The sequence below is a fragment of the Neoarius graeffei genome, chromosome 6 (genome assembly GCF_027579695.1).
Source record: "Neoarius graeffei isolate fNeoGra1 chromosome 6, fNeoGra1.pri, whole genome shotgun sequence".
Taxonomy (NCBI): Eukaryota; Metazoa; Chordata; class Actinopteri; order Siluriformes; family Ariidae; genus Neoarius; species Neoarius graeffei.
This window is the reverse complement of record NC_083574.1, coordinates 66,597,233-66,620,932: the sequence shown is the minus strand read 5'-3', so window position 1 is coordinate 66,620,932 and position 23,700 is coordinate 66,597,233. Positions and strand designations below refer to the sequence as shown.

At 41.0% G+C, this 23,700-nt stretch overlaps 1 protein-coding gene across 3 annotated transcripts in view; it reads left to right on the top strand.

The window, feature by feature from the left end:
• pik3c2a (phosphatidylinositol-4-phosphate 3-kinase, catalytic subunit type 2 alpha) overlaps positions 1 to 23,700 on the top strand; it is a 322,810-nt gene that overhangs the window by 269,125 nt on the left and 29,985 nt on the right. For all 3 annotated transcript variants that reach the window (XM_060924002.1, XM_060924003.1, XM_060924001.1), the window contains exons 21-30: positions 1,243 to 1,335; positions 7,157 to 7,286; positions 12,636 to 12,772; positions 15,434 to 15,603; positions 15,717 to 15,873; positions 16,086 to 16,195; positions 16,282 to 16,489; positions 16,818 to 16,942; positions 17,047 to 17,164; positions 17,446 to 17,527. In XM_060924002.1, the coding sequence (XP_060779985.1) occupies positions 1,243 to 1,335; positions 7,157 to 7,286; positions 12,636 to 12,772; positions 15,434 to 15,603; positions 15,717 to 15,873; positions 16,086 to 16,195; positions 16,282 to 16,489; positions 16,818 to 16,942; positions 17,047 to 17,164; positions 17,446 to 17,527 (1,330 nt within the window). The remainder of the gene's footprint in view (positions 1 to 1,242; positions 1,336 to 7,156; positions 7,287 to 12,635; positions 12,773 to 15,433; positions 15,604 to 15,716; positions 15,874 to 16,085; positions 16,196 to 16,281; positions 16,490 to 16,817; positions 16,943 to 17,046; positions 17,165 to 17,445; positions 17,528 to 23,700) is intronic.

Sequence of the window (23,700 nt, the reverse complement as noted above, 5' to 3'; positions counted from 1 at the left end):
ATCAATTTTCTCTCTCTTCTCAGCTTTTATATCTTATTTATACAGTCCCCTCTGAAAGTATTGGAATGGCAAGGACAAACCATTTGCTTTTGCTATACACTGACATTTGGGTTTGAGATCAAAAGATAAATATAAGCTGATGGATCAGAAATGTAGATGTAAATATCAGGAAATGAAAGCCAAGTCTGTTCAACAACTTACTACATGGCACCATTTTTGGCACCCTCCCATTTATCAAGTGATCAAAAAATTACTGGAACATATGATTGATGGGTGTTTCTTATTGCCCAGGTGTGTTCTGTCCAAATGACTGCTTGAACAATCAATAGCTCTAAATTTCTACTCTTCGGAATTCTGAGTTTCGCTCGTGAAGTCTGCATTTGTTGTTTAGAAAGGATAAACCAGCTTGAAGATCATAGAGCTGGATATAGGAGAAAAGCAAGCCATTTTGAAGCTGATAAAAGATGTAAAATCAATCAGAGCCATTGCACAAAGACAGTACAACAATTTGAAATGTCCTGAAAAAGCGAAAAACCACTGGTGTACTACCAACCAGACACTGAACATTAGTAGATGACTGGAACTTTGTGAGAAGTGTCTGTGACATCACCAACAACCTCCACAGGGCAGGGGTAAAGGCATCACAATCCACCTTTTGAAAAAGACTTCAAAAGCCAAAATATAGAAGCCATACAGCAAGATGCAAGCCACTCATCAGCAGTAAGAATTGGAAAGCCAGGCAAGAATTTGCAAAGAAATAGAGATGACCCTCAAAAGTTTGATCAAGCATGGTGGAGGTAGTGTCTTGGCTTGGGCTTGCATGGCTGTTTCTGGAACAGGATCACTAGTCCTTATTGATGTAACTCCTTATGATGGCAGCATAATGAATTTAGAAGTTGACCAAAACATTGCCAATTTAGAGAGAAATTCATTTTATTGGTGGATATATTGTACACAGCCCAGTTTATTTTGTAGTATTTGTGCAATATCAATCTCAGATATTTCAATATTTTGGGATATTTTCTGTTAAATGCACCCTGATTCCACTACCCTAATGAAATGTCAACAAAGCTTTGACTGGAAATATGCTTCTGCTACCGGTATGAATCATGGAAAAAATTTAGGTGCCAGACAAAGGTGGATATCTTTACCTTTTTTTTTTTTTGTCCTAGTTGTACTGAAAAAGCTATTGCATTCATATTTAATGCAGTATATTTTTCTCTGTTTTTCTTTTTCTTCTAGGCCTGCTCCTTTTTCAACTCCAATGCTGTACCACTAAAGCTTGCACTGGTCAATGCAGATCGGCTGGGAGAAGAAATTAATGTGATGTTTAAGGTGGGAAGCAATAGGGCATGCATGGATACATGTTTTATGTGTCCATGCATGCTTTTTGGATAATGCTTTCACCCATATAAATATGCTTGTATATTTTATTTATTACACATTCTGCCTACTGTGTAGTAGAAAAATAGTATAATTACCATATGCACATCATGGTAGTTACCAAAATATAATCAAGTTAAAACTCAAGCACCCTTGTTAAAGATTATAAAAAGGTGTCTTTGTGGTTAACTAACTTAACCTCACATCCATATGTTGGAAATCTAACATTTAAAGATTAACAAAACCCAAAAAATAAACTCCTTTATACTGGTAGTTAATATACATAGAAGACGTTTGAGTGTTCCCTTGTTCATATTTGTACCTGTATACTGTGTACAGATTTTATTTTAAAAGAAAAATAATGTCCCTGGGTGCTGATATCTTACTCTCTTCGAAGTTCAGATATCGCGCTATGAGTACAATTTACGCGAGAGAATCTGAGACTGTGACGTCACTTACACGCCATGTGACCTACCGAGGCTGAGAAGATCTAGTGGATGCATCACTTCTAAATTGTTATAAACAACCCTGAAGATACCAGTGTGTCAAGGGTTTGGGTGTAAAAATAAGCCCAATTGTTGAAGCAGCAAGGCGCGCGCACACACAAGTGAGCAGACTCATACCCAGCCTTGGAGAGCCTTTTGCTGCCTATAGACCCTTCCCACTGACGTCACCGGAAACCGGAACTAAACAAACCCTGCGCCATATTGGAAGACCAACAAACTCGTGATTAGGGGGAAATAACGGCAGCGCGCGGAATTTAAACCCACGAAGCACTTGATTCATCATAAACCTACAATGGTAAACTTTTGTGCTGTGTTAGGGTGTTCCAACAAAGCTGATGGGAAAGATGAAAAGAAGTCTTTCTACAGAATACCAGCTGTGATTGAGACACAAGCAAACCAAGGAGCTTTCTGCCAGGAGACAGAGAATAAGTGCATTACTGAGTGTCTGTGAGCAAAGGAGAGCCTGAACGTTGCAACCTCCCTATTGGCTGTTTATTGGTTGTTTGTAAAAATGTATCAATTGTTGCCCTTTATCGCGGACTCGAGAGACGAGACCTGACGAGTTAGTTCGTTGGTAGCAGAACAAAATGTTTGGACACAAATCGGGTTTTCAGAAAAGGAAAGAAAATAAACGCAGGGTCGAAAATACAAAAAAGGAGGCAGAAAAAGCAAAACGAGTTAAGGTAGGACAAATGGTTACTTTTCTGAGGCAGCCCGCCGTGGCTGCCTGCAGGCTTATTTATTATAGCCTATTTAGTTAAAATAGTTGATATAAAATGTTTATAGTTATGTGATGGTTGTCCTCAGTGTTCGAGCTATGCCGATATTTTCGGGGGGTCCCTTTTTTTTCCCTGGGGGGTGCTTGCGCTTGTCTCGGAGCGCGGATCTCCAAACATGAGAAGCCTATCTTACGCACATATCACGCGGACTCCACACCTCCACACACGCATCGCGTCTGAAGTCATAACTCATCAGGGGAAATCGTGTCCGCATTGGCATGTTCAAAAAACAACCTCGCGTCAACAATGATACCATACGCAAGAAAAAAAACAGTCAGGCTACTCACAACCAACCTGGCAACAGCAGTCGTTGTCATATCGGTTTATTTTATCTTTGATGTAAACACAACACTTCGGATATGCAAATGCTTCCCGTTACACACGATTGCTATGTCAATAAACATCATTTTGCCAATATTTTAGAGACCCCCCCAACATTTCCCAAATCATGTTTTCAAGGGATCTCATGTCTGTTTCAGGGGATCTCAGATCCCCCGAGTACCCCCGTAGTTTGAACACTGGGTCCTGATTTAGACTGGTGTTTTTTTTTTGTTTTGTTTTGTTTTTTTGGGGGGGGGGGGGTTGCGCGATGTTGCACCCGGGTCCAGATTAGGGCAGAACCGGCCCTGGCTACATTTCAGGTGTAGTTTGTTTTATGTATGTATGTACTTGCATAGATGTGTACTTAGTCTTCCAATATGGCGACTACCGAAATCTCACGGCGCGGTGACGTCATGCGGGAACCCTCTATAAATGCTCTATTGTTGGCTATTCGGTGGGGGTTTTGTTGTGGTTTTTTTGTTGTGGTGGGTTTTTTTTTAATTCTCCCCTCCCCCCCAAATTTTTTTCCTTGTATTTTTATGTAATATGCTTTTGTTTGTTTTTATTCACTGAGAAAAGCAATCTTTTTAGATTGTAAGTATTGCGTTGCTATGACATCCATTGTTTACTAGAATCTGTCAATACGGTGTATGCATTATCTAGCTGAGTGAGATTCAGACTTCATAAAAACTAAGTCTGTTTTGTTTTGTTTCTAGTAAAAATCACATGGTTACGGATAGTTACTGATTTAGATTTTTAGAATTAGAATCCTTTAATGAAATTCATTCTCTGCATTCAACCTATCTGAAGCAGTGGAAAAAAAAAAAAAACACAAAGCAGTGACACCTGGGGATTTTTTTTTTTTTTATAAAGAACTAGAACCCTTTATTTGATGGCTGTGTTACTAAGGTAAACTACTACCTTAGTACTGGCTGTACTAGTGTGCCAGTTACATCACAAGCAGATTTCAGTGCACATAGTTGCATCCAGCTAAGCCTACTTTTAGCAATATAACTTTTAAAATGGATAAATTATGAAGTTTAAATTTTAATTCAAACATGCAGAGGGCACATCAGGGCACCTACCATGATCGGCACACAGCATTTATTTTTGGGTTTTGTTTAATTCAAGTAATTTTATTCTCAGGAAAAAAAAAAACTTTCGAAGCATATATAATTTAACAAAACCACATGTTGCAACTAGACAGTATGGCCTCCCTTTGCCAGCTTAACAGCACTAAGTGATCAGTCCAAGTCTGTGTAAACCTGGTTACAAGTAATAGTGATCATTTAAGGAGATAACTGTGGACCACTATCAGAATGATTAGGATGGCAAGAGCTTGAGGCTTGCATACTAGTAAGGAAGCTCAATACCAGGATAAATTTGCATCAATGCAAACATAAACTGCAGTTCAAACACTTACAGTTTAACTACAATACAACATTAACACCAAAATAACAAACTAAAATAATCAAATTTGCACATAAATTTACCTATTAACGTCCCTGCGTCCAGTCTTGAAATGTTAAAGGGAGAAGTCATTGATTCTAGAGAAAGATTGTCGATATTCAAACTAAACACCCAAACAAATACACATCTCCCTTCAATGCTCCTCAGAAGCTCCACGTTTTAAGGTAATAACGTTAACAGCTGGCCTACGTGACCAAAACAGTCTCTCTGAATAAAAGATATCGCTTTCTCATAGCTGAAGCAAAACACGCATTTATGAAATAAAACATCAAACGGACATGCAAGCACACAAACGCATCATCCAAACCACAAGGAAGTAAAAACTAGTGAGAGTTGGTTGTTTTAGATTTTCACAAAACTACAGTAACTGAAGAAAGGACTGTAGATTAGTTGCTATGCTAACAGCAAAAGTAATATTACCTAGCGTAGCATTTTGAATTATGCATAAATCCAGGTAACCCCACTGTGCTAACAAACTTGTGTTTTTAGGTCTGTGAAAGGTTTTATCGCCACATAAACATTGTACGAACAAATACCATAGTCAAGTGGCTTTGTCATTTTAACCATGTAAGTACAGCTGGTACAGTACATAATGAAACAAAACAAAATGTCCTTTCATGACCATGGTGCTACACAAAACAACACAGAACTACATGAGACTACACATACCTACTCAGTAGGCACATAGTCTGGTAGAGTTGGATGTTGTTCAGATAATTTTCCAGGGAGCAATTATTGGAAAGTAGGAAGGATGGGAGAGCCAGCTGGCTATGGGTGGGTTGTTGGGGGGTTTTTTTCCTCAAATACCCACCACTTATGATGCTCCCTCGTCCTGGCCAGTGGCTCTCTGTTCTTTCTTCTTCTTTGAGGTTTATTGACGGGTGACAAAGATTGAATTGGTGCATTACCGCCATCAACTGGTATGGAGTATGGATCACTGTCCCTCTTGCTCCCACCACACCCTTTCCCCATCTCCCCCGTCCACTTACCCCTGTCCTGTGTGTTACCATGAATGCCCTGCACACTGTTGCTGATTGACTAGAATAATGTTGTGCAGCTTGGTCTACGCAACATTGTTTCCTGTTTAAAGAGCCAGGGCTGTATGTGAACACTGGATTTTTTTCAGCGTGCACACAGAACAGACAGCAAGCAGACCATGAGGAGATTTTCACTGAATTTGACAAAAAAAGTGTATTGGATTAGAATCGATGACTGCACTTTTAAATTGGTGGATTGATCATTGGGGCACAGCCTCTGTTGGTATAATTGTCTATCCTACTGCACCGTGAAGCTGAGAAGGAAATCTGTCCTTACACTGCAATAAATGATAGCTTAGTAAGTGAAAATATCTTGAAAATAGTTGAAACAATCTAGAATTTCCTATTAGAAGAATACAAGACACCAATTCTGAGATTCTTAAACCTCGTTCTAGATTGCAACCAACTTATTCTAAGATGTCTTATCAAGTAAAAATATCTGTCCATGCAGCAAGATAATTTCACTAGTATTAAGTAATTTTCTCCTCAAATTCAGTTTTCAATTTTTTGCAGTACAGAAGGCAAGTCTGTATGATTCCCCTCAAGGACCTGTAGGTTGGCTTACCATCCAATTACCTGGAATATCTTCTCTTCAGTGCATGCTGTGCTTGGCACCGGATTGTCTTAAAATCCACCATTTACCAAAACCTGACCTATAGACAGGTCACACATCCATGTCAAGTTAGATCTACATGCAGTTAGTAATACAGGTCATATCAAACACCTTATCATGAAAAGTATTAATATGACCTCTGATTCACAGCTCATTGTCAGTTGGCTCTGTTGTACAACAAGAATATAGTTTCTTAAGCTCAGGTACAGTGCTAAATTGATCCACATGCTTTCAAAATTGACAGCATTCACAACCAAAAATTACCTTGATTTAAGGTCCAAAATGACATTCATCAGGCCACTGTTCGCCCTTTGTACATTTCGGCACATAATGCTATATACTGTGAATTGCTGAAACACTATGAGGAGAAAAACTTCACAGCAAGAGGGTAAAATGAATTAAATAAACATGCAGCGGAGATTACTATAATTTATCCCAGTAATCTATATAAACACCATAGCTTAACAAACAGTTAATCTTCACACAATTAACACATACAGTTCTCAGGCAGCAGAATTGCAGTTTGCTGGGCCCCCCCCACACACACACCAACATGCCAACATTACTAGCATAAGTCTGTGGCAGTTTACATTGTATACTTTAGCCTAGCAGCTTGCATATTTTTCTGCTCCTCGCTTTCAAAAATTTTTCTTAATCACCACTGAACAGATTGAATCTGAACAGAGTTTACTTTAAACATCCATAAATGATTTCAGCCTGCAGGGTCTGAGCAAGCAGGTAATATTGCCAAAGTATGAGCAATCAAAATGGCAGACAATTAAGTGGCAGGCTCTAAATCAGTCAGCTTGGAATGTTAAGAGCCTCTACTGATTGGCTAGGTTGCGCTACACAAATCAGCTAATTAGCCCACCCCAGGGTCAATATAAGTAGACAGTCTTAACCCCTTCTATACCAGTTACAGTATTGCAACTTCCCATTTCTTTTTATTACTTTTCTTGCATGAGATACACTTGCTTGTGTGTTTAAAGAAATATTATATAATATTTTGGGAGGTTTGTTCAATGTAAAATTGTAATTTCAATATAGGTGGGAGAGGACTTGAGGCAAGATATGCTAGCACTGCAGATGATTCGGATCATGGATCGGATCTGGCTACAGGAAGGACTGGACCTGCGCATTGTCAACTTCAAATGCATCTCAACTGGAAAAAAAAAAGGTATACTATCAAAGACCAGCAATTGCTGCGTTTGATGGTTAGATGCTTTATCTTTTAACATGCAGAAAAACCTTAGACATAATTTAAATATGTAAATCAGTTAAAATTTATTTAATCTTGCTTTTGTATTTTTCCTTGCTTATTGCATGGTGAAAAACCCCCAGCAACAATTTAAAAAAAAAAAACTACTAAAGTTTAAATGGATATGATAGATAAATAAATAAATGAGAACTAGGAAAATATTCAAATATACTAATCTAACTGAAGACCAGGCCAAAGTCTGTCATTTTGTTTGAGGACTGTGTGCATGTGACAGAATGGGTTTGAGAAACTAAAAAGACTGGGATAGATGAGCTATTTTACTTGCATTTATTCACACTTTACTTAACTCTACACTTTTCAGAGGCTTTATTACACAGCAGTCTCCCTGTGAGGCACACTCAGCAACTTGAACACAAACACACCATGGTTTCTCTCTCTCTCTCTCTCACACGCGCGCGCGCATACACAGAGCTCTGTGTTGGACCATGACTTCTCTCTCTTGGAGTACTCCCCTTTTATGCCTTCTGCCATTCACTGCAACACAGAACACACTCGTTCATTAAATCCATTACAGGTGCGACCCTTCTGCCACCTACCTCCCGTGGCTGCTCTCTTCATTCACAGACCAGCATTTGATCCCACTTCCACATACTCTGTGGGGAGTCATCCAGCCTGCCACTGAAACCCCCCACTCTCCCTCCTTTGGCGAAAGTTCATCGCAGCCATCTGTTTCTAAGTGTTTGATTAAATAATTTGACTTTAAACACTTAAACGTCTCATCTCATTATCTCATCTCATCTCATTATCTCTAGCCGCTTTATCCTGTTCTACAGGGTCGCAGGCAAGCTAGAGCCTATCCCAGCTGACTATGGGCGAAAGGCGGGGTACACCCTGGACAAGTCGCCAGGTCATCACAGGGCCGACACATAGACACAGACAACCATTCACACTCACATTCACACCTACAGTCAATTTAGAGTCACCAGTTAACCTAACCTGCATGCATACCTGCAAACTAGTCACCTTTCGGCGAAATTCGCCATTTTGATCCCAAAATAGGTCACTTGTGTGACTCGTGTAGAGCCGAAGAGTTGTTTTTTTTTTTGGGGGGGGTGCGCGAGGCTACGTTGCCGAACATTTGGTTTCAATGTACTACTACTACTTTTCTCCTCACACCCACATTCAGACCATTTCCGCCTTCTTCATACTTCAAACATCTCTCTGATTGGATGACATTCCAACGAGCCAATAGTCTTACAGAACACTGGACAGTGTCCGCGAATTGTAACTGAATAGAGGCGGGGTTTTCTTGAATACGGGTGTGTATAGGAGGATGGCAGAGATCATCCAAACGCAATGCAGAACGGGACACTGAGTCTTGAAAACAGTTCACGGAATCATATTTTCTGATTTTTTCCAGAACTCTATATTACATTTGGAGATGGAAAAACATTTTTAGTATGCGGAGAAAGCTGTGTTACGAGTAGTGTGATTTAAAGAGGCTTTAAGGTGTTTTTTTTTTTTTTGGTACCTGTGATTTGGTGGTCTGTGAGTCGCGTTTTTATGACGTAAGACGCAAGGGGCAGGGCTGTTACGTTTGAACCGAACGCGCGACACAGAAGATGTTTCTGTGGGCTGAAACAAAACAGAAAAAATGTCAAATCAGTTTGAATAAAATCATTTTTTTGTTGAACATAAGGATCTATAAATGTGTGTTTTGGGTAAGAGAAATCATTTTTATGTGAAACTATTGGTGGGATTGTCAAAATTATAACGTAATATGTGTTGATCTCGGTTGTATTCAGAGAACCAGTTAGTTGTGCGTGAGAGTGAGAGGGAGAGTGAGAGGGAGAGTGTGAGTGCGAGAGATTCTCTCTCTCTCTCTCTCTCTCTCTCTCTCTCTCTCTCTCTCTCTCTCTCACACACACACACACCATGAATTTGGCAGCACTGAAAGAAAGGAGGGCTGAATTTGGTGTGCTGCTGGTAATAGGGCAGAGGTGGTGAAGAAGGATAGCATGGCGCAAAAGAGGCACATGGCAGAGCAGCATAAACGTGCCCTTGAACGGCTTGTTCGGGCCAAAAGGTCTAAAAAATGATAAACTGGTCTGCTGAAGAAAGTTTCCAGTGTCACACTTCAAAAATTACTTTTTTAAATTCAAATTTTACTTTTTACTTTTTATACTTTTCCTTCCTTAATGGTAATGTAATGAGGTGTCAGATGTAAAACTAAAAATTGCAAAGCTAAAAATGAAAAATCTTGTCTGTGTTTTAAATGTTGTCTTTTCCCTTTATTTTCCTTGATCGCGCGCTGTTTAAGGGGGCCAGGGGGTTACCGGTAGTTTGTCACCTTTTTCAGCCCTCATGAGTTTGCAGGTATGTGCATGTCTTTGGACTGTGGGGGAAACCGGAGCACCCGGAGGAAACCCACGCAGACACGGGGAGACCATGCAAACTCCGCACAGAAAGGCCCTCGCCGGCCACGGGGCTCGAAGCCGGACCTTCTTGCTGTGAGGCGACAGCGCTAACCACTACACCACCGTGCCGCCCACACTTGAACGTGATTTGATTAAATAATTTGACTGCAGCATGGTGGTGCAGTGGTTAACACTGTTGCCTCACAGCAAGAAGGTTCCAGGTTCAAACCTCATGGGTGATGGGGGAGCCTTTCTGTGTGGAGTTTGTATGGGTTTGGAGAACAAGTTCTCCCCTTGTTTGCATGGGTTTCCTCCAGGTGTTCGTTTCCCTCACAGTTCAAAGACATGCAGATTGGGTAAAATACCCAGCCACTGGGATTACACAAGTCAGTGTATACTTGGTGCCGGTCCCAAACCCAGAGGGATTGGGGAGGGTTGTGTCAGGAAGGGCATCCGGTGTAAAACCTATGCCAAATCAAATATATGGAACAGATCTGCTATGGCAGCCCCTAATGGGAGCAGCCAAAAGAAGAATTCTTATCATTTGCGAAGTGTGCAAGATCATTCAGGATATCTTTTGGGATCTCAAAAGAAATAACATGGATAACTGACTCCAGAGATAACATGGAAGAGTGCTTCTGCAACACTGTGCAGAAATGTTGCGTAGAGGTACTGCATCCAGGTATTACGTTGCATAATCCACTAAAACTAATACAAAGCAACATCCTTGTGCAGCCAAATCTCATGGCCCAACTAGATTCATACCAATTCTTTCAAAAGGGATCTTGATCAATGGCAAAGAGCAAAATGGCACTTTTGGGGTAACTGGCAGCATCACCAGCTGGCATTCGCAACATGTTGTGCACCAGCTGCAAACATTGCCATGAATGCCTGGCCAATAGAAAAGGGACATGAGACAGTTCAGTGTTTTATCCTGTACCTAAGTGCCCCGTTATGGGCTTATGATATGCCGCATGGAACAAAAGTTACCTACGGCTCCTTGGGACCAACAACTGGGTTGGTTTCCTCTTGTTTCGGTGTTGTGCCTCACTCAATATAACCTATCTTTTAATAATAGAAACAAATGTGTAGGAGAGTGCAATGTTAGGCTGGAGGTTTTGCCACTGATTACTCTCATTTGGTCAAAAGCATGCCTCAGGATCTTGTCTCATGATGGCTCCTATGAGAAATCCCTGGAGAGTGTGGAGGAGTGGAGCTGTCCCCACCCTTCATGTCCCCCTGACATGGAGATGACAGACAGCCCTGGGACCACCTTCCCAGAAAGCACTGCACTGGAACACAACCCCCACCCACCCACTCCTGGAATTTTACAGATCCCATTGACAAATAAATGCTTTACCAATGCCTGAAACCCCATCCAGTTTGTTCTCAGAATCAGTGGATGGGTGAGGTGAGGACTAACCACCGCCTCCACACTATGCTCCACAGCCCAGGCTTTCTTCCTGTACCTGCAGCTCTGGAGTCATTCACCTCAAGGGAGGGGATGCAGAGGGAGAGCGAGGGAGAGGGGAGCCATGGATTTGGGGAGCTGGCTGCGGGGAAATGGGCTCCCACTTCCTTGGGGAAGGGACAGTGGAGAGAAGGGGAGCAGGAGAGAGGGAGGAGGCTTGGGATGCCTGCCTGCCAGCGGGAACGCTGGGAAGTGGTCCTCTGCCCATTTGATTGCCTTGCCCAGTGATTGATTGGTGGTAGCACTGGACTTAGTCTGTGGTTTTGGCTAGTAGTGGGGCAATGAATGACTCCATTACCACTGCGTTAGTGAGCTTTTTTGGTGCTGTGTTCCTCTGCCACCAACTGTTGCTGACAAGCGTTCCAGAGCTGCTGTGCGAATGCAAATGTGTGGCTGTAATCTTCAAAGGCCAGCATCTGGAATCACTGCTGATGTTCTTCCAGGGTGTGTCCAACCCGCTGCAGAATGGCCTGTATCAGATGTGGGTACTCCGGTCAGTTGGTAATGGGTAGCTGCTGGGCTGTGAGTTGGGCTTCCCCCAACAGGAGTGGTAGCAGTTACACCGCCCATTGTTCTAGCCACTCCCACGTCTCCATAGTTCAATCAAACAATTTGACAAAGGCTTCCGGATTGTCCTGCAGCCCCATGTCAGTGAAGGTGATGTGGGGAAAGCCTGTGCCCACCACAGATGCTGTTGCTAGGGTACTTGATGCCTTGAGCAGGACCCAGAGCACCTGCCAGTCCTCTTGCTGGGTCTGCCAGTGCATTAATGTGCTGCTCCTGATCTGCATGCAGAGAGAGGAGCACTTGGTGCTGGCTCTGGTGGACACTGGTGAGGGCTTGGATGAGCTTGGTGATGGGCAAGGACTCAATCATGGCACGTCACTTCAATGTCTCAAGTTTCAGCACCAGTGTGACCGAGTGGAATTTGAGAGACTGAAGAGACAGGGACAGGTGGGCTGTTTCACTTGCGTTTATTTGCACTTTGCACTTTTCAGAGGCTTTATTAGACAGTGGTCTCACTCTGAGACACACCCAGCAACTTAAACACATACATACACATTGGTTTTGACCCACACAGAGCTGTGTGCTGGATCATGACTTTTTACTCTCTCAGCACTCTCCCCCTTTTATTTCTTCTGCCATTCACTGCAACACAGAGCACACTTCTCAGTTAAATCCATCACAGGTGCATCCTCTCTGCCATTTACCTATCCTAGTTGCTCTCTCCATTCACAGACCAGTGCTCAATCCCATCTCTGCCTCTACAGTGCACAATTATGGTATTAACTCCTCGCTGTACAGTATGTGCTTAACTCAATTCTGAATATGTCCCATTATGTCAGACACTTTAAAAGTATTTTTAAATCATAAAGAACATTCAATTATTTTGTGAAAAGTTTGTGTTTGCTTGTTCAGGTATGGTGGAATTGGTTCCATTCTCAGAGACACTAAGGAAAATTCAGGTTGAGTACGGCATAACAGGCTCTTTTAAGGACAAGCCTCTGGCTGAGTGGCTACGGAAGTACAACCCTGCTGAGGATGAGTATGAGAAGGTAAATAAACACCAAAACATCAGTGTGTTTTAACTTGTTTATACAAACACTTTTGTGTAGAGCAGTTTAAAACAATTCAATTTTGTAAAGATATTTTCAGCTGCTTTTTGAAGCCAGAAGGGAAGAATTCTAACTGCAGGACAGTGGTTTCCCTAGTTTGATGATGTGTATCATTTTGTAAATGATAAACATCTACTCTACAATCCTCATTCCAAAAAAAGTTGGGACACTGTAAAATGTAAATAAAAACAGAATACAATTATTTGCAAATCCTTTTTGACTTATTCAGTTGAATACCATAAAAAGACAAGACATTTAATGTTCAAACTGATCAAGTTTATTGTTTTTTTTGTAAATATATTCTCATTCTGAATTTGATGCGTGCAACACATGTTTAAAAAAAAAAGTTGGAACAGGGTAACAAAAGACGGGGAAAGTATTGGAATGCTCCAAAACACCTGTTTGGAACATTCCACAGGTATAAACAGGTTAATTGGAAAGGCTCAGTTTTTCACAAGCAAGGATGGGGCAAGGTTCACCACTTTGTGTGCCACAACTCAGGAACACCTAGGAAATGTGTGTGTTCATTATTCTGCATCCTAAAATATTTTGCTCATCAGGTAACCATATTATGGGGAATTACAGACTTGGTGCATCAGAGACCAGATTAGCGTAGTGTTGAAGTTTATACTTGAAGGGGTAGCTCATACTAGTGGACTGGCTGGGCTAATCCCCCTGTTTTTCAAGTATAAGGGGTAAAAATCATATACTCTTATCCAAAGATGTACGTACACACACACATACACACACACACACACAGTGGTGCTTGAAAGTTTCTGAACCCTTTAGAATTTTCTACATTTCTGCATGAATATGGCCGAAAACAACAGATTTTCACACAAGTCCTAAAAGTAGATGATAAAAACCCAGTTAAACAAATGAGACAAAAATATTATACTTGGTCATTTATTTATTGACGAAAATGATCCAATATGACATATCTGTGAGTAGCTAAAGTATGTGAACCTCTTGGATTAGCAGTTAATTTGGAGGTGAAATTAGAGTCCGGTGTTTTCAATGGGATGACAAGCAGGTGTAAGTGGGCACCCTGTTTTATTTAAAGAACAGGGATCTATCAAAGTCTGAACTTCACAACACATGTTTGTGGAAGTGTATCATGGCACGAACAAAGGAGATTTCTGAGGACCTCAGAAAAAGTGTTGTTGATGCTCATCAGGCTGGAGAAGGTTACAAAACCATCTCTAAAGAGTTTGGACTCCACCAATCCACAGCCAGACAGATTGTGTACAAATGGAGGAAATTCAAAACCATTGTTACCCTCCCCAGGAGTGGTTGACCACCAAAGATCACTCCAAGAGCAAAGCATGTAATAGTCAGTGAGGTCACAAAGGACCCCAGGGTAACTTCTAAGCAACTGAAGGCCTCTCTCACATTGGCTAATGTTCACAAGTCCACCATCAGGAGAACACTGAACAACAATGGTGTGCATGGCAGGGTTGCAAGGAGAAAGCCACTGCTCTCCAAAAAGAACATTGCTGCTCATCTGCAGTTTGCTAAAGGTCACATGGACAAGCCAGAAGGCTATTTGGAAAAATGTTTTGTGGTTGGATGAGACCAAAATAGAACTTTTTGGTTTACAAGAGAAGCATTATCTTTGGAGAAAGGAAAACACTGCATTCCAGCATAAGAACCTTATCCCATCTGTGAAACGTGGTGGTAGTATCATGGTTTGGGCCTGGTTTGCTGCATCTGGGCCAGGACGGTTTGCCATAATTGATGGAACAGTGAATTCTGAATTATACCAGCGAATTCTAAAGGAAAATGTCAGGACATCTGTCCATGAACTGAATCTCAAGAGAAGGTGGGTCATGCAGCAAGACAACGACCTTAAGCACACAAGTCGTTCTACCAAAGAATGGTTAAAGAAGAATAAAGTTAATATTTTGGAATGGCCAAGTCAAAGTCCTGACCTTAATCCAATCCAAATGTTATGGAAGGACCTGAAGCGAGCAGTTCATGTGAGGAAACCCACCAGCATCCCAGAGCTAAAGCTGTTCTGTACGGAGGAATGGGCTAAAATTCCTCCAAGCCAGTGTGCAGGGCTGATCAACAGTTACCAGAAATGTTTAGATGCAGTTATTGCTGCACAAGGGGGTCACCCCAAATACTGAAAGCAAAGGTTCACATACTTTTGCCACTCACAGATATGTAATATTGGATCATTTTCCTCAATAAATAAATGACCAACCAAGTATAATAATTTTGTCTCATTTGTTTAACTGAGTTCTCTTTATCTACTTTTAGGACTTGTGTGAAAATCTGATGATGTTTTAGGTCATATTTATGCAAATATATAGAAAATTCTAAAGGGTTCGCAAACATTCAAGCACCACTGTATATATGGATAAGGGTATATAGATCTTGTTGATTTTCTAATTTAAATATTTTTTTTTTATTATAATCAACAAGAGACTTATTACCACCAGCTTTTTTTGGTACAAGGATCTAAACTTGAATATTAAATGCTTGCTCTCACTGTGCATAGAAACCTAGTCCAATAGGCTTTTTGCATTTTAATTATCTTAAATTATTGAAGTTTCTTTTATTGTCACCCCAACCTACCCTCCCATCTTTCTGCAGGCCTCAGAAAACTTCATCTATTCTTGTGCGGGCTGCTGTGTGGCTACTTATCTGCTTGGTATCTGTGACCGCCACAATGACAATATCATGCTTCGCACCACGGGGCACATGTTTCACATTGACTTTGGCAAATTTCTTGGCCATGCACAGATGATCGGGAGTTTCAAAAGGTTAAAGAAGCATTATTTCAAAACATTTTATTTCAGTTATTTGGGGATCAAGTTGATCAATTTAAGCTGAGGTCATTAGCTCAGTACTTTTTGCTCTGACTTTTCATCTTCAGGGACCGAGTACCATTTGTCCTGACCTCCGATATGGCCTATGTTATCAATGGGGGTGAGAGACCCACAAGCCGCTTCCAGCTCTTTGTGGACCTATGCTCTCAGGCATACAATCTGATCCGCAAACACTCCAGCCTCTTCCTTAACTTGCTGTCCCTGGTAATGCTCGAAAAACTGCAGAAAGAAACAAAAAGGGGAAAAGTCTTCAAAATATTGCCATTTTTGGCACAGTGCAATTTTGTGTATTCCTATTCCATGTTCTATAGTCTTTATTATATATGATCATTATGAGTCATACAAATTGTATCTGCAATTTTTTTTAAATATTTTGTTAAATATTTTAGCCGCTTATTTTTATGTGACTTTGACAGATGACACAGTCAGGTTTACCTGAGCTGACTGGTGCCCAGGACCTGAAATATGTGTGTGATGCTCTGCAGCCTCAGAGTACAGATACAGAAGCCACCATTTTCTTTACCAGGTATAGATTAGTTGTCATCAATTTTATTTATTTGTTTGAAGCTTTGATTCTAATACATTAACCTTCTCGCCTTATCTCTTACTCAGGTTGATTGAGTCCAGTCTTGGCAGTGTAGCCACAAAGTTTAATTTTTTTATCCACAACCTAGCCCAGCTGCGTTTCTCTGGCCTGCCATCTAATGATGAGCCCATCCTGTCCTTCTCTCCACGTACATACACACTAAAGCAGGATGGCTGTATTAGAGATGCTTCCATCTTCTCTTTCCAGAAAAGATACAACCCTGATAAGCACTATGTGAGTCATTTTATTTTATTATTTTAATATTAATTGTCTAAATTACATTTGAATTTCATAACGTCAGTCTGAGTTTTTGTGTCTTAAGAAGTTCCAGTGCAGAGCCTTATTTGGCATAAAATGCAAGAATGAGCATGACTAAGTCAGTGGAGTTTGCGCCACAGCATGGCACACAGAGCCAACAGTAACAACCTAGCCAGCTAATGACAGATAGCAAGACAAGGCAGAACATTCAAATCAGATAGGGTAACATAATGACTCTGGGCTGGCTCACAATGATTTCTTGTCTCATGAATCACTTATGCCTTTTTTTTTTTTTTGGTCATAGACGTATGTAGTACGCATATTAAGGGAGTGCCAGAGTGAACCCCAATTTGTCTTCCGTACCTTTGATGAATTCCAAGAGCTGCACAACAAGCTCAGCATAATTTTTCCTCTATGGAAGATTCCAGGGTGTGTTGCTTTTTACTGTCTACCACAAACTTTGAATCACTGCATCAACTTCAATGTTAATTGTATTACTTATTACCTATTTAAGAACATTTCCCTGTTTGTAGGTTCCCCAACAAGCTGGTGCTGGGCCGCAAAAACATCAAGGATGTGGCATCCAAGAGAAAGGTGGAGCTGAATATTTATGTACATAGCCTCATGAGGAGTTCAGCAGAGGTAGCCCAGGTCAGTAAAGAAGTCCCTGCGTAGTGACTCTTATTGTGGTGGGTTTTTTTTTTTTGTGGCTTCAGGACCAATGTTTAAAATTTTTCTTTATTTAGTATTCACTGACATTACAGCAGTACAGAAAACTGCTCTAGATATTAAACGAGCATCTGCTTGTGTAACTTTCATATATCCATTTAAATTTAAATCAATTGTAAAGTTTTTCCTTTCCACAAAAAAACTTGCACCTTTAACGCTCTCAATTTTATTATAAAGGTGTGTGTGTGTGTGTCCTTTCATAGTGTGATCTTGTCTACACATTCTTCCATCCACTGCCTAGAGATGACAAGACTGAGGGATTGGATGGACTCTTGAAAGTACCAGGTCTGTCCAACTGACTATGAATCATAAGTGTGAGAGCAGTACCTTGATTCATATTCACGTACAACCCCGATTCCAAAAAAGTTGGGACAAAGTACAAATTGTAAATAAAAACGGAATGCAATGATGTGGAAGTTTCAAAATTCCATATTTTATTCAGAATAGAACATAGATGACATCAAATGTTTAAACTGAGAAAATGTGTCATTTAAAGAGAAAAATTAGGTGATTTTTAAATTTCATGACAGTAACACATCTCAAAAAAGTTGGGACAAGGCCATGTTTACCACTGTGAGACAGCCCCTTTTCTCTTTACAACAGTCTGTAAACGTCTGGGGACTGAGGAGACAAGTTGCTCAAGTTTAGGGATAGGAATGGTAACCCATCCTTGTCTAATGTAGGATTCTAGTTGCTCAACTGTCTTAGGTCTTTTTTTGTCGTATCTTCCGTTTTATGATGCGCCAAATGTTTTCTATGGGTGAAAGATCTGGACTGCAGGCTGGCCAGTTCAGTACCCGGACCCTTCTTCTACGCAGCCTGCTGTAATTGATGCAGTATGTGGTTTGGCATTGTCATGTTGGAAAATGCAAGGTCTTCCCTGAAAGAGACGTCGTCTGGATGGGAGCATATGTTGCTCTAGAACCTGGATATACCTTTCAGCATTGATGGTGTCTTTACAGATGTGTACGCTGCCCATGCCACACGCACTATTGCAACCCCATACCATCAGAGATGCAGGCTTCTGAACTGAGCACTGATAACAACTTGGGTCGTCCTTCTCCTCTTTAGTCCGAATGATACGGCGTCCCTGATTTCCATAAAGAACTTCAAATTTTGATTCGTCTGACCACAGAACAGTTTTCCACTTTGCCACAGTCCATTTTAAATGAGCCTTGGCCCAGAGAAGACATCTGCGCTTCTGGATCATGTTTAGATACGGCTTCTTCTTTGAACTATGGAGTTTTAGCTGGCAACGGTGGATGGCACGGTGAATTGTGTTCACAGATAATGTTCTCTGGAAATATTCCTGAGCCCATTTTGTGATTTCCAATACAATGTTGCTCCACTATTTGTCGGCGCAGAATTAGGGGGATTGGTGATCCTCTTCCCATCTTTACTTCTGAGAGACACTGCCACTCCAAGATGTTCTTTTTATACCCAGTCATGTTAATGACCTATTGCCAATTGACCTAATGAGTTGCAGTTTGGTCCTCCAGATGTTCCTTTTTTGTACCTTTAACTTTTCCAGCCTTTTATTTCCCCATCCCAACTTTTTTGAGATGTGTTGCTGTCATGAAATTTCAAATGAGCCAATATTTGGCATGAAATTTCAAAATGTCTCACTTTCGACATTTGATATGTTGTCTATGTTCTATTGTGAATACAATATCAGTTTCTGAGATTTGTAAATTATTGCATTCTGTTTTTATTTACAATTTATACTTTGTCCCAACTTTTTTGGAATCGGGGTTGTATAGTCCTCATGTTTTCCTGTGCAATACCTTATTGCAAAGGTCAGTGCAAGAAAAATATTCTTATTACGAAATTTTTTTTGTAGTTTGTCTAGCAACTTGTATAGCACAGTACAGTTGTGTTCAAAATAATAGTAGTGTGCTTAAAAACATGAGTAAAGCTCAAAATCCTTATAATAGTTTTTATTTCCATGCATTGGGAACAATGCACATTATATTCTACATCAAAACATGAAGAAAAATGTATCAATATTTTAATTACTTTACAGAAAATGAAGAAAAATGAACATTGGGCTGTTCAAAAAAATAGCAGTGTCTGCATTTTTCATTACAAACTCCAAATATTTACTGTATAAACTGAAAAAATCTTAAGGATTTAGTATTCCTGTGAATCACTAAACTAATATTTAGTTGTATAACCACGGTTTCTGAGAACTTCTGGCACCTGTGAACAGGTATTCCAGCCCAGGATGATTTGACAACATTCCACAATTCCTCTGCATTTCTTGGTTTTGCCTCAGAAACAGCATTTTTGATGTCACCCCACAAGTTTTCTATCGGATTAAGGTCCGGGGATTGGGCTGGCCACTCCATAACTTTCATTTTGTTGGTCTTGAACCCTGATGCTGCTTGCTTACAGGTGTGTTTGGGGTCGTTGTCTTGTTGAAACACCCATTTCAAGGGCATTTCCTCTTCAGCATAAGGCAACATGACCTCCAAGTATTTTGATATATGCAAACTGATCCATGATCCCTGGTATGCGATAAATGGGCCCGACATCATAGTAAGAGAAACATTCCCATATCATGATGCTTGCACCACCATGCTTCACTGTCTTCAGAGTTTACTGTGGCTTGAATTCAGTGTTTGGGGGTCGTCTGAAAAACTGTTTGCGGCTCTTGGACCCAAAAAGAACAATTTTACTTTCATCAGTCCACAAAATGTTTTTCCATTTCTCTTTAGGCCAGTCGATGTGTTCTTTGGCAAATTGTATCCTCTTCAGCACGTCTTTTTTTAACAGTGGAACTTTGCGGGGGCTTCTTGCCGATAGATTAGCTTCACACAGGCATCTTCTAAGGCCAAGTTTACATTAGACCGTATCTGTCTCATTTTCTTCGCGGATGCACTGTCCGTTTACATTAAACCGCCTGGAAACGCCGGGAAACGGGAATCCGCCAGCGTCCACGTATTCAATCCAGATCGTGTCAGCTCCGGTGCTGTGTAAACATTGAGAATACGCGGATACGCTGTGCTGAGCTCTAGCTGGTGTCGTAATTGGACAACGTCACTGTGACATCCACCTTCCTGATTCGCTGGCGTTGGTCATGTGACGTGACTGCTGAAAAACGGCGCGGACTTCCGCCTTGTATCACCTTTCATTAAAGAGTATAAAAGTATGAAAATACTGCAAATACTGATGCAAATACTGCCCATTGTGTAGTTATGATTGTCTTTAGGCTTGCCATCCTTCCACTTGCAAGTGGTAAGTGATATGCGCTTGGATCACACACACAGCGGCTCAGTCCCGAATCACAGCTCGTGCGCTCCACTCGCACGCTCTGTGAGCTGTGCAGGGCCGGAGTGCGCACCCTCCAGAGGGCACTCGCTGTTCAGGGCGGAGTGATTTGGAGCGCAGGATGCCTGCGGAGCCGAGCATATCCGTGTATTGGTGTTGCTGTGTGCACGCAAATCGTGTATTGGTGTTGCTGTGTGCACACTAATCGTTTTAAAAACGTTAATCTGATGATCCACTGATACGGTCTAATGTAAACCCCACCTAATTGTCACAGTACTCACAGGTAACTTCAGACTGTCTTTGATCACCCTGGAGCTGATCATTGGCTGAGTCTTTGCCATTCTGGCTATTCTTCGATCCATTCGAATGGTAGTCTTCTGTTTTCTTCCATGTCTCTCTGGCTTTGCTGTCCATTTTAAAGCACTGGAGATCATTTTAGCTGAGCAGCCCATCATTTTCTACACTTCTTTACAGTATACGTTTTACCTCTCCAATCAACGTTTTAATCAAAGCACGCTGTTCTTCTGAACAATGTCTGGAATGACCCATGTTTCTCAGGTTTTCAGAGAGAAATGGATGTACATCATGTGCTGGCTTCATCCTTAAATTAGGCCCACCTGATTGACATCTGTTTTTTCACAGAATGAATGACCTCACTAATTGAACTCCACACTGCTATTATTTTGAACATGCCCCTTTCACTTAATTATTCAATTACACAGACTCAGGAGCATGCATATCATGAATGTTGGGTCTGTTGGTTTTCTATGACTCTACTACACCTACTGGTAAATTATTTGCCATGTAGTAATATAATTTCCACCAAAAACAGTGATTGATCTGGTTAGTCGTGTTGGACTGCTATTATTTTGAACACAAGTGTATGTACAATATAGGGGAAAGCAGGGAGACTTGGAACAAGTTTTCAGCTTTTGTAGATTGTTTGAAATTCTTTGCAGGCAGTAGTCACATTTGTATTGCATTAGAGAATATTTACTATACCCTCTTGCCACAACATTAGTTTCTCAGCTTGTCACATATACTGGCATTCAGACTTCACTTTTTCTGTCATTATTTTTGTGCGGCGAGACATGGGACATTATGATGGGAGACTTGGGACATAGTAAGGAGACATGGAACAAAAATAAAATATCCAGGCCTACGTGTTTCATTTTTATATTATCAAAATTTGTTAGATATGAACACAATGCAGGTACAACTATAGAAAAATGTCAGTTTACCTAAACCTGACGAGACAGAATGGTTCTATTCTCCAGAGTGAATTAAAAAGCTTCACACATCACATAATGTTCTCTGACTTTTATTATTTCCTCAGATTTCCGACCATTTCTTCACTCGTTTTTTGATATTGACTCCAAACCAATTTTGACTTGTTGGAAATTTACCCATTTTGTCAGTTATGAGCTCCCCTTTGGATTAATTAAAGTCTGTTTTTAGCAGATATTGTCTGTGTTGTGATTCAAGCTAATTTATCTTGGAAAAGCTTGTTAGCCTTGTGATATGTAGCAGCTTCAAGGTAGCTAACAAGCACTGTTACGTCGACTGTGCTTTGTTTTAAAAGTGCAAACAAAGCCAAACATTCTGCAACATTTTCAAACAGCCATTTGTTTGCCCCTATATAAGCATACTGTACATCTCTGGCACCCTTCTGTCTTGCAAGACAATGGATTTTGTACCATGAATTCAGTCTGTAGAGCTGCAGCACCTGCTATGGCTGTGCAGTCCAATCCTTGAGTGACAGACTCTGTTACACTTATTACAAATAAATGTCACATCTGACTGAAGTGGTGGAGCAGCTCATCTCTGCTGTCTATGCTCTGTCTTCTCTTCCCACTGCTGGCTTCTCTTTGGTCACTTGCCAACACACCATCTTTGACATCCCGCCTCCATTTGCTGCGATTTTACACTAGAGATTTCCAAGAGTCTGGATTCTTGTTGCATGCTTTCATGGCCTGTTTACAGACTTCTTTGAAGGTGCAGGTTTAGTACTAACACAACAGCAAACTCCCCATACAGCATATCCTTTGGAATTCTACCATCATCCATTCTACAAATATGTTCAAGCCAACGTAAACATCTTTGGGAACGCTGAGCAAACATGCTAGGTAGACTCGCTCATTTTAAAACTCTTATTTAGGACATGATCTTTCCATGTGACACCAAGGATTCTCCTGAGACAGTGGAGGTGGAAGGTGTTTAATCGACGTTCTTGAGAGTAAGCAGTCCAAGTTTCACTACCATACAAAAGAGTACTTGACATGCAGGCCTGGGAAACCTTTATCTTGGTGTTGACAGGCAACATGGTGTTCTCCCACACGTTCTTTGCAAGCCTTGATGCTGTTGCTGCTTTGCCAATGTATTTATCCAGCTCTGCATCAAGTGAGGTATTTATGGAAACGGTGGAGCCCAGGAACATAAATTCATTCATCTTGTCAAGGGTGTGATCACCAATACGGACAGGGGTCTCACACTGGCATCCAAGTCCAAAATTTTTGTCGTCTTGATGCTTATTGTCAGACCAAACTCTCTGCATGCAAGTGCAAAGCTGCTGATAAGCTTTTGAAGAGCCGTGTGTGTGAGGGAGAGAGAGAGATACAATGGCAACATCATCTGCATACAGCAATTCTCTTATCAACACATGCCAGATCTTGGTTTTCACTCTTAGGTGAGCAGTGCTGAAGAATCTCCACTGCTGTGTGAATAGAGGAATATGCCATCCTCTTCAGAGTTCAAGGCATGGGTCAGGTGCATAGAAAAGAAGGTGCCGAATAGAGTAGGTGCTAGGATACATCCTTACTTAACTCCACTTTTGATGGTAAAAGGCTGACAATGTTCCATTAAACTGAATAGTGCCTTTCATATCCTTATGAAAGGATATGATAACTTGGTTAATTTGGTGGGCAGCCAAGCTTTTGAAATAGTGCAAAGAGTCCACTTCTGCTCACCGAGTCAAAGGCCTTCATAAGATCAGTGAAGGCAATGTATAATGGCTGTCTCTGCTCTCGACATTTCTCTTGCAGTTGGTGTAAGGAGAAAATCATATCAATTGTAGATCTGCCAGGCCTGAAACTACACTGTGATTCAGGATAAATGTGAGCAGTGAGAGCCTGCAGTCTCTTGAGGTCCACCTGGGCAAAGACCTTCCCAACAGTGTTTAGGAGGGAAAT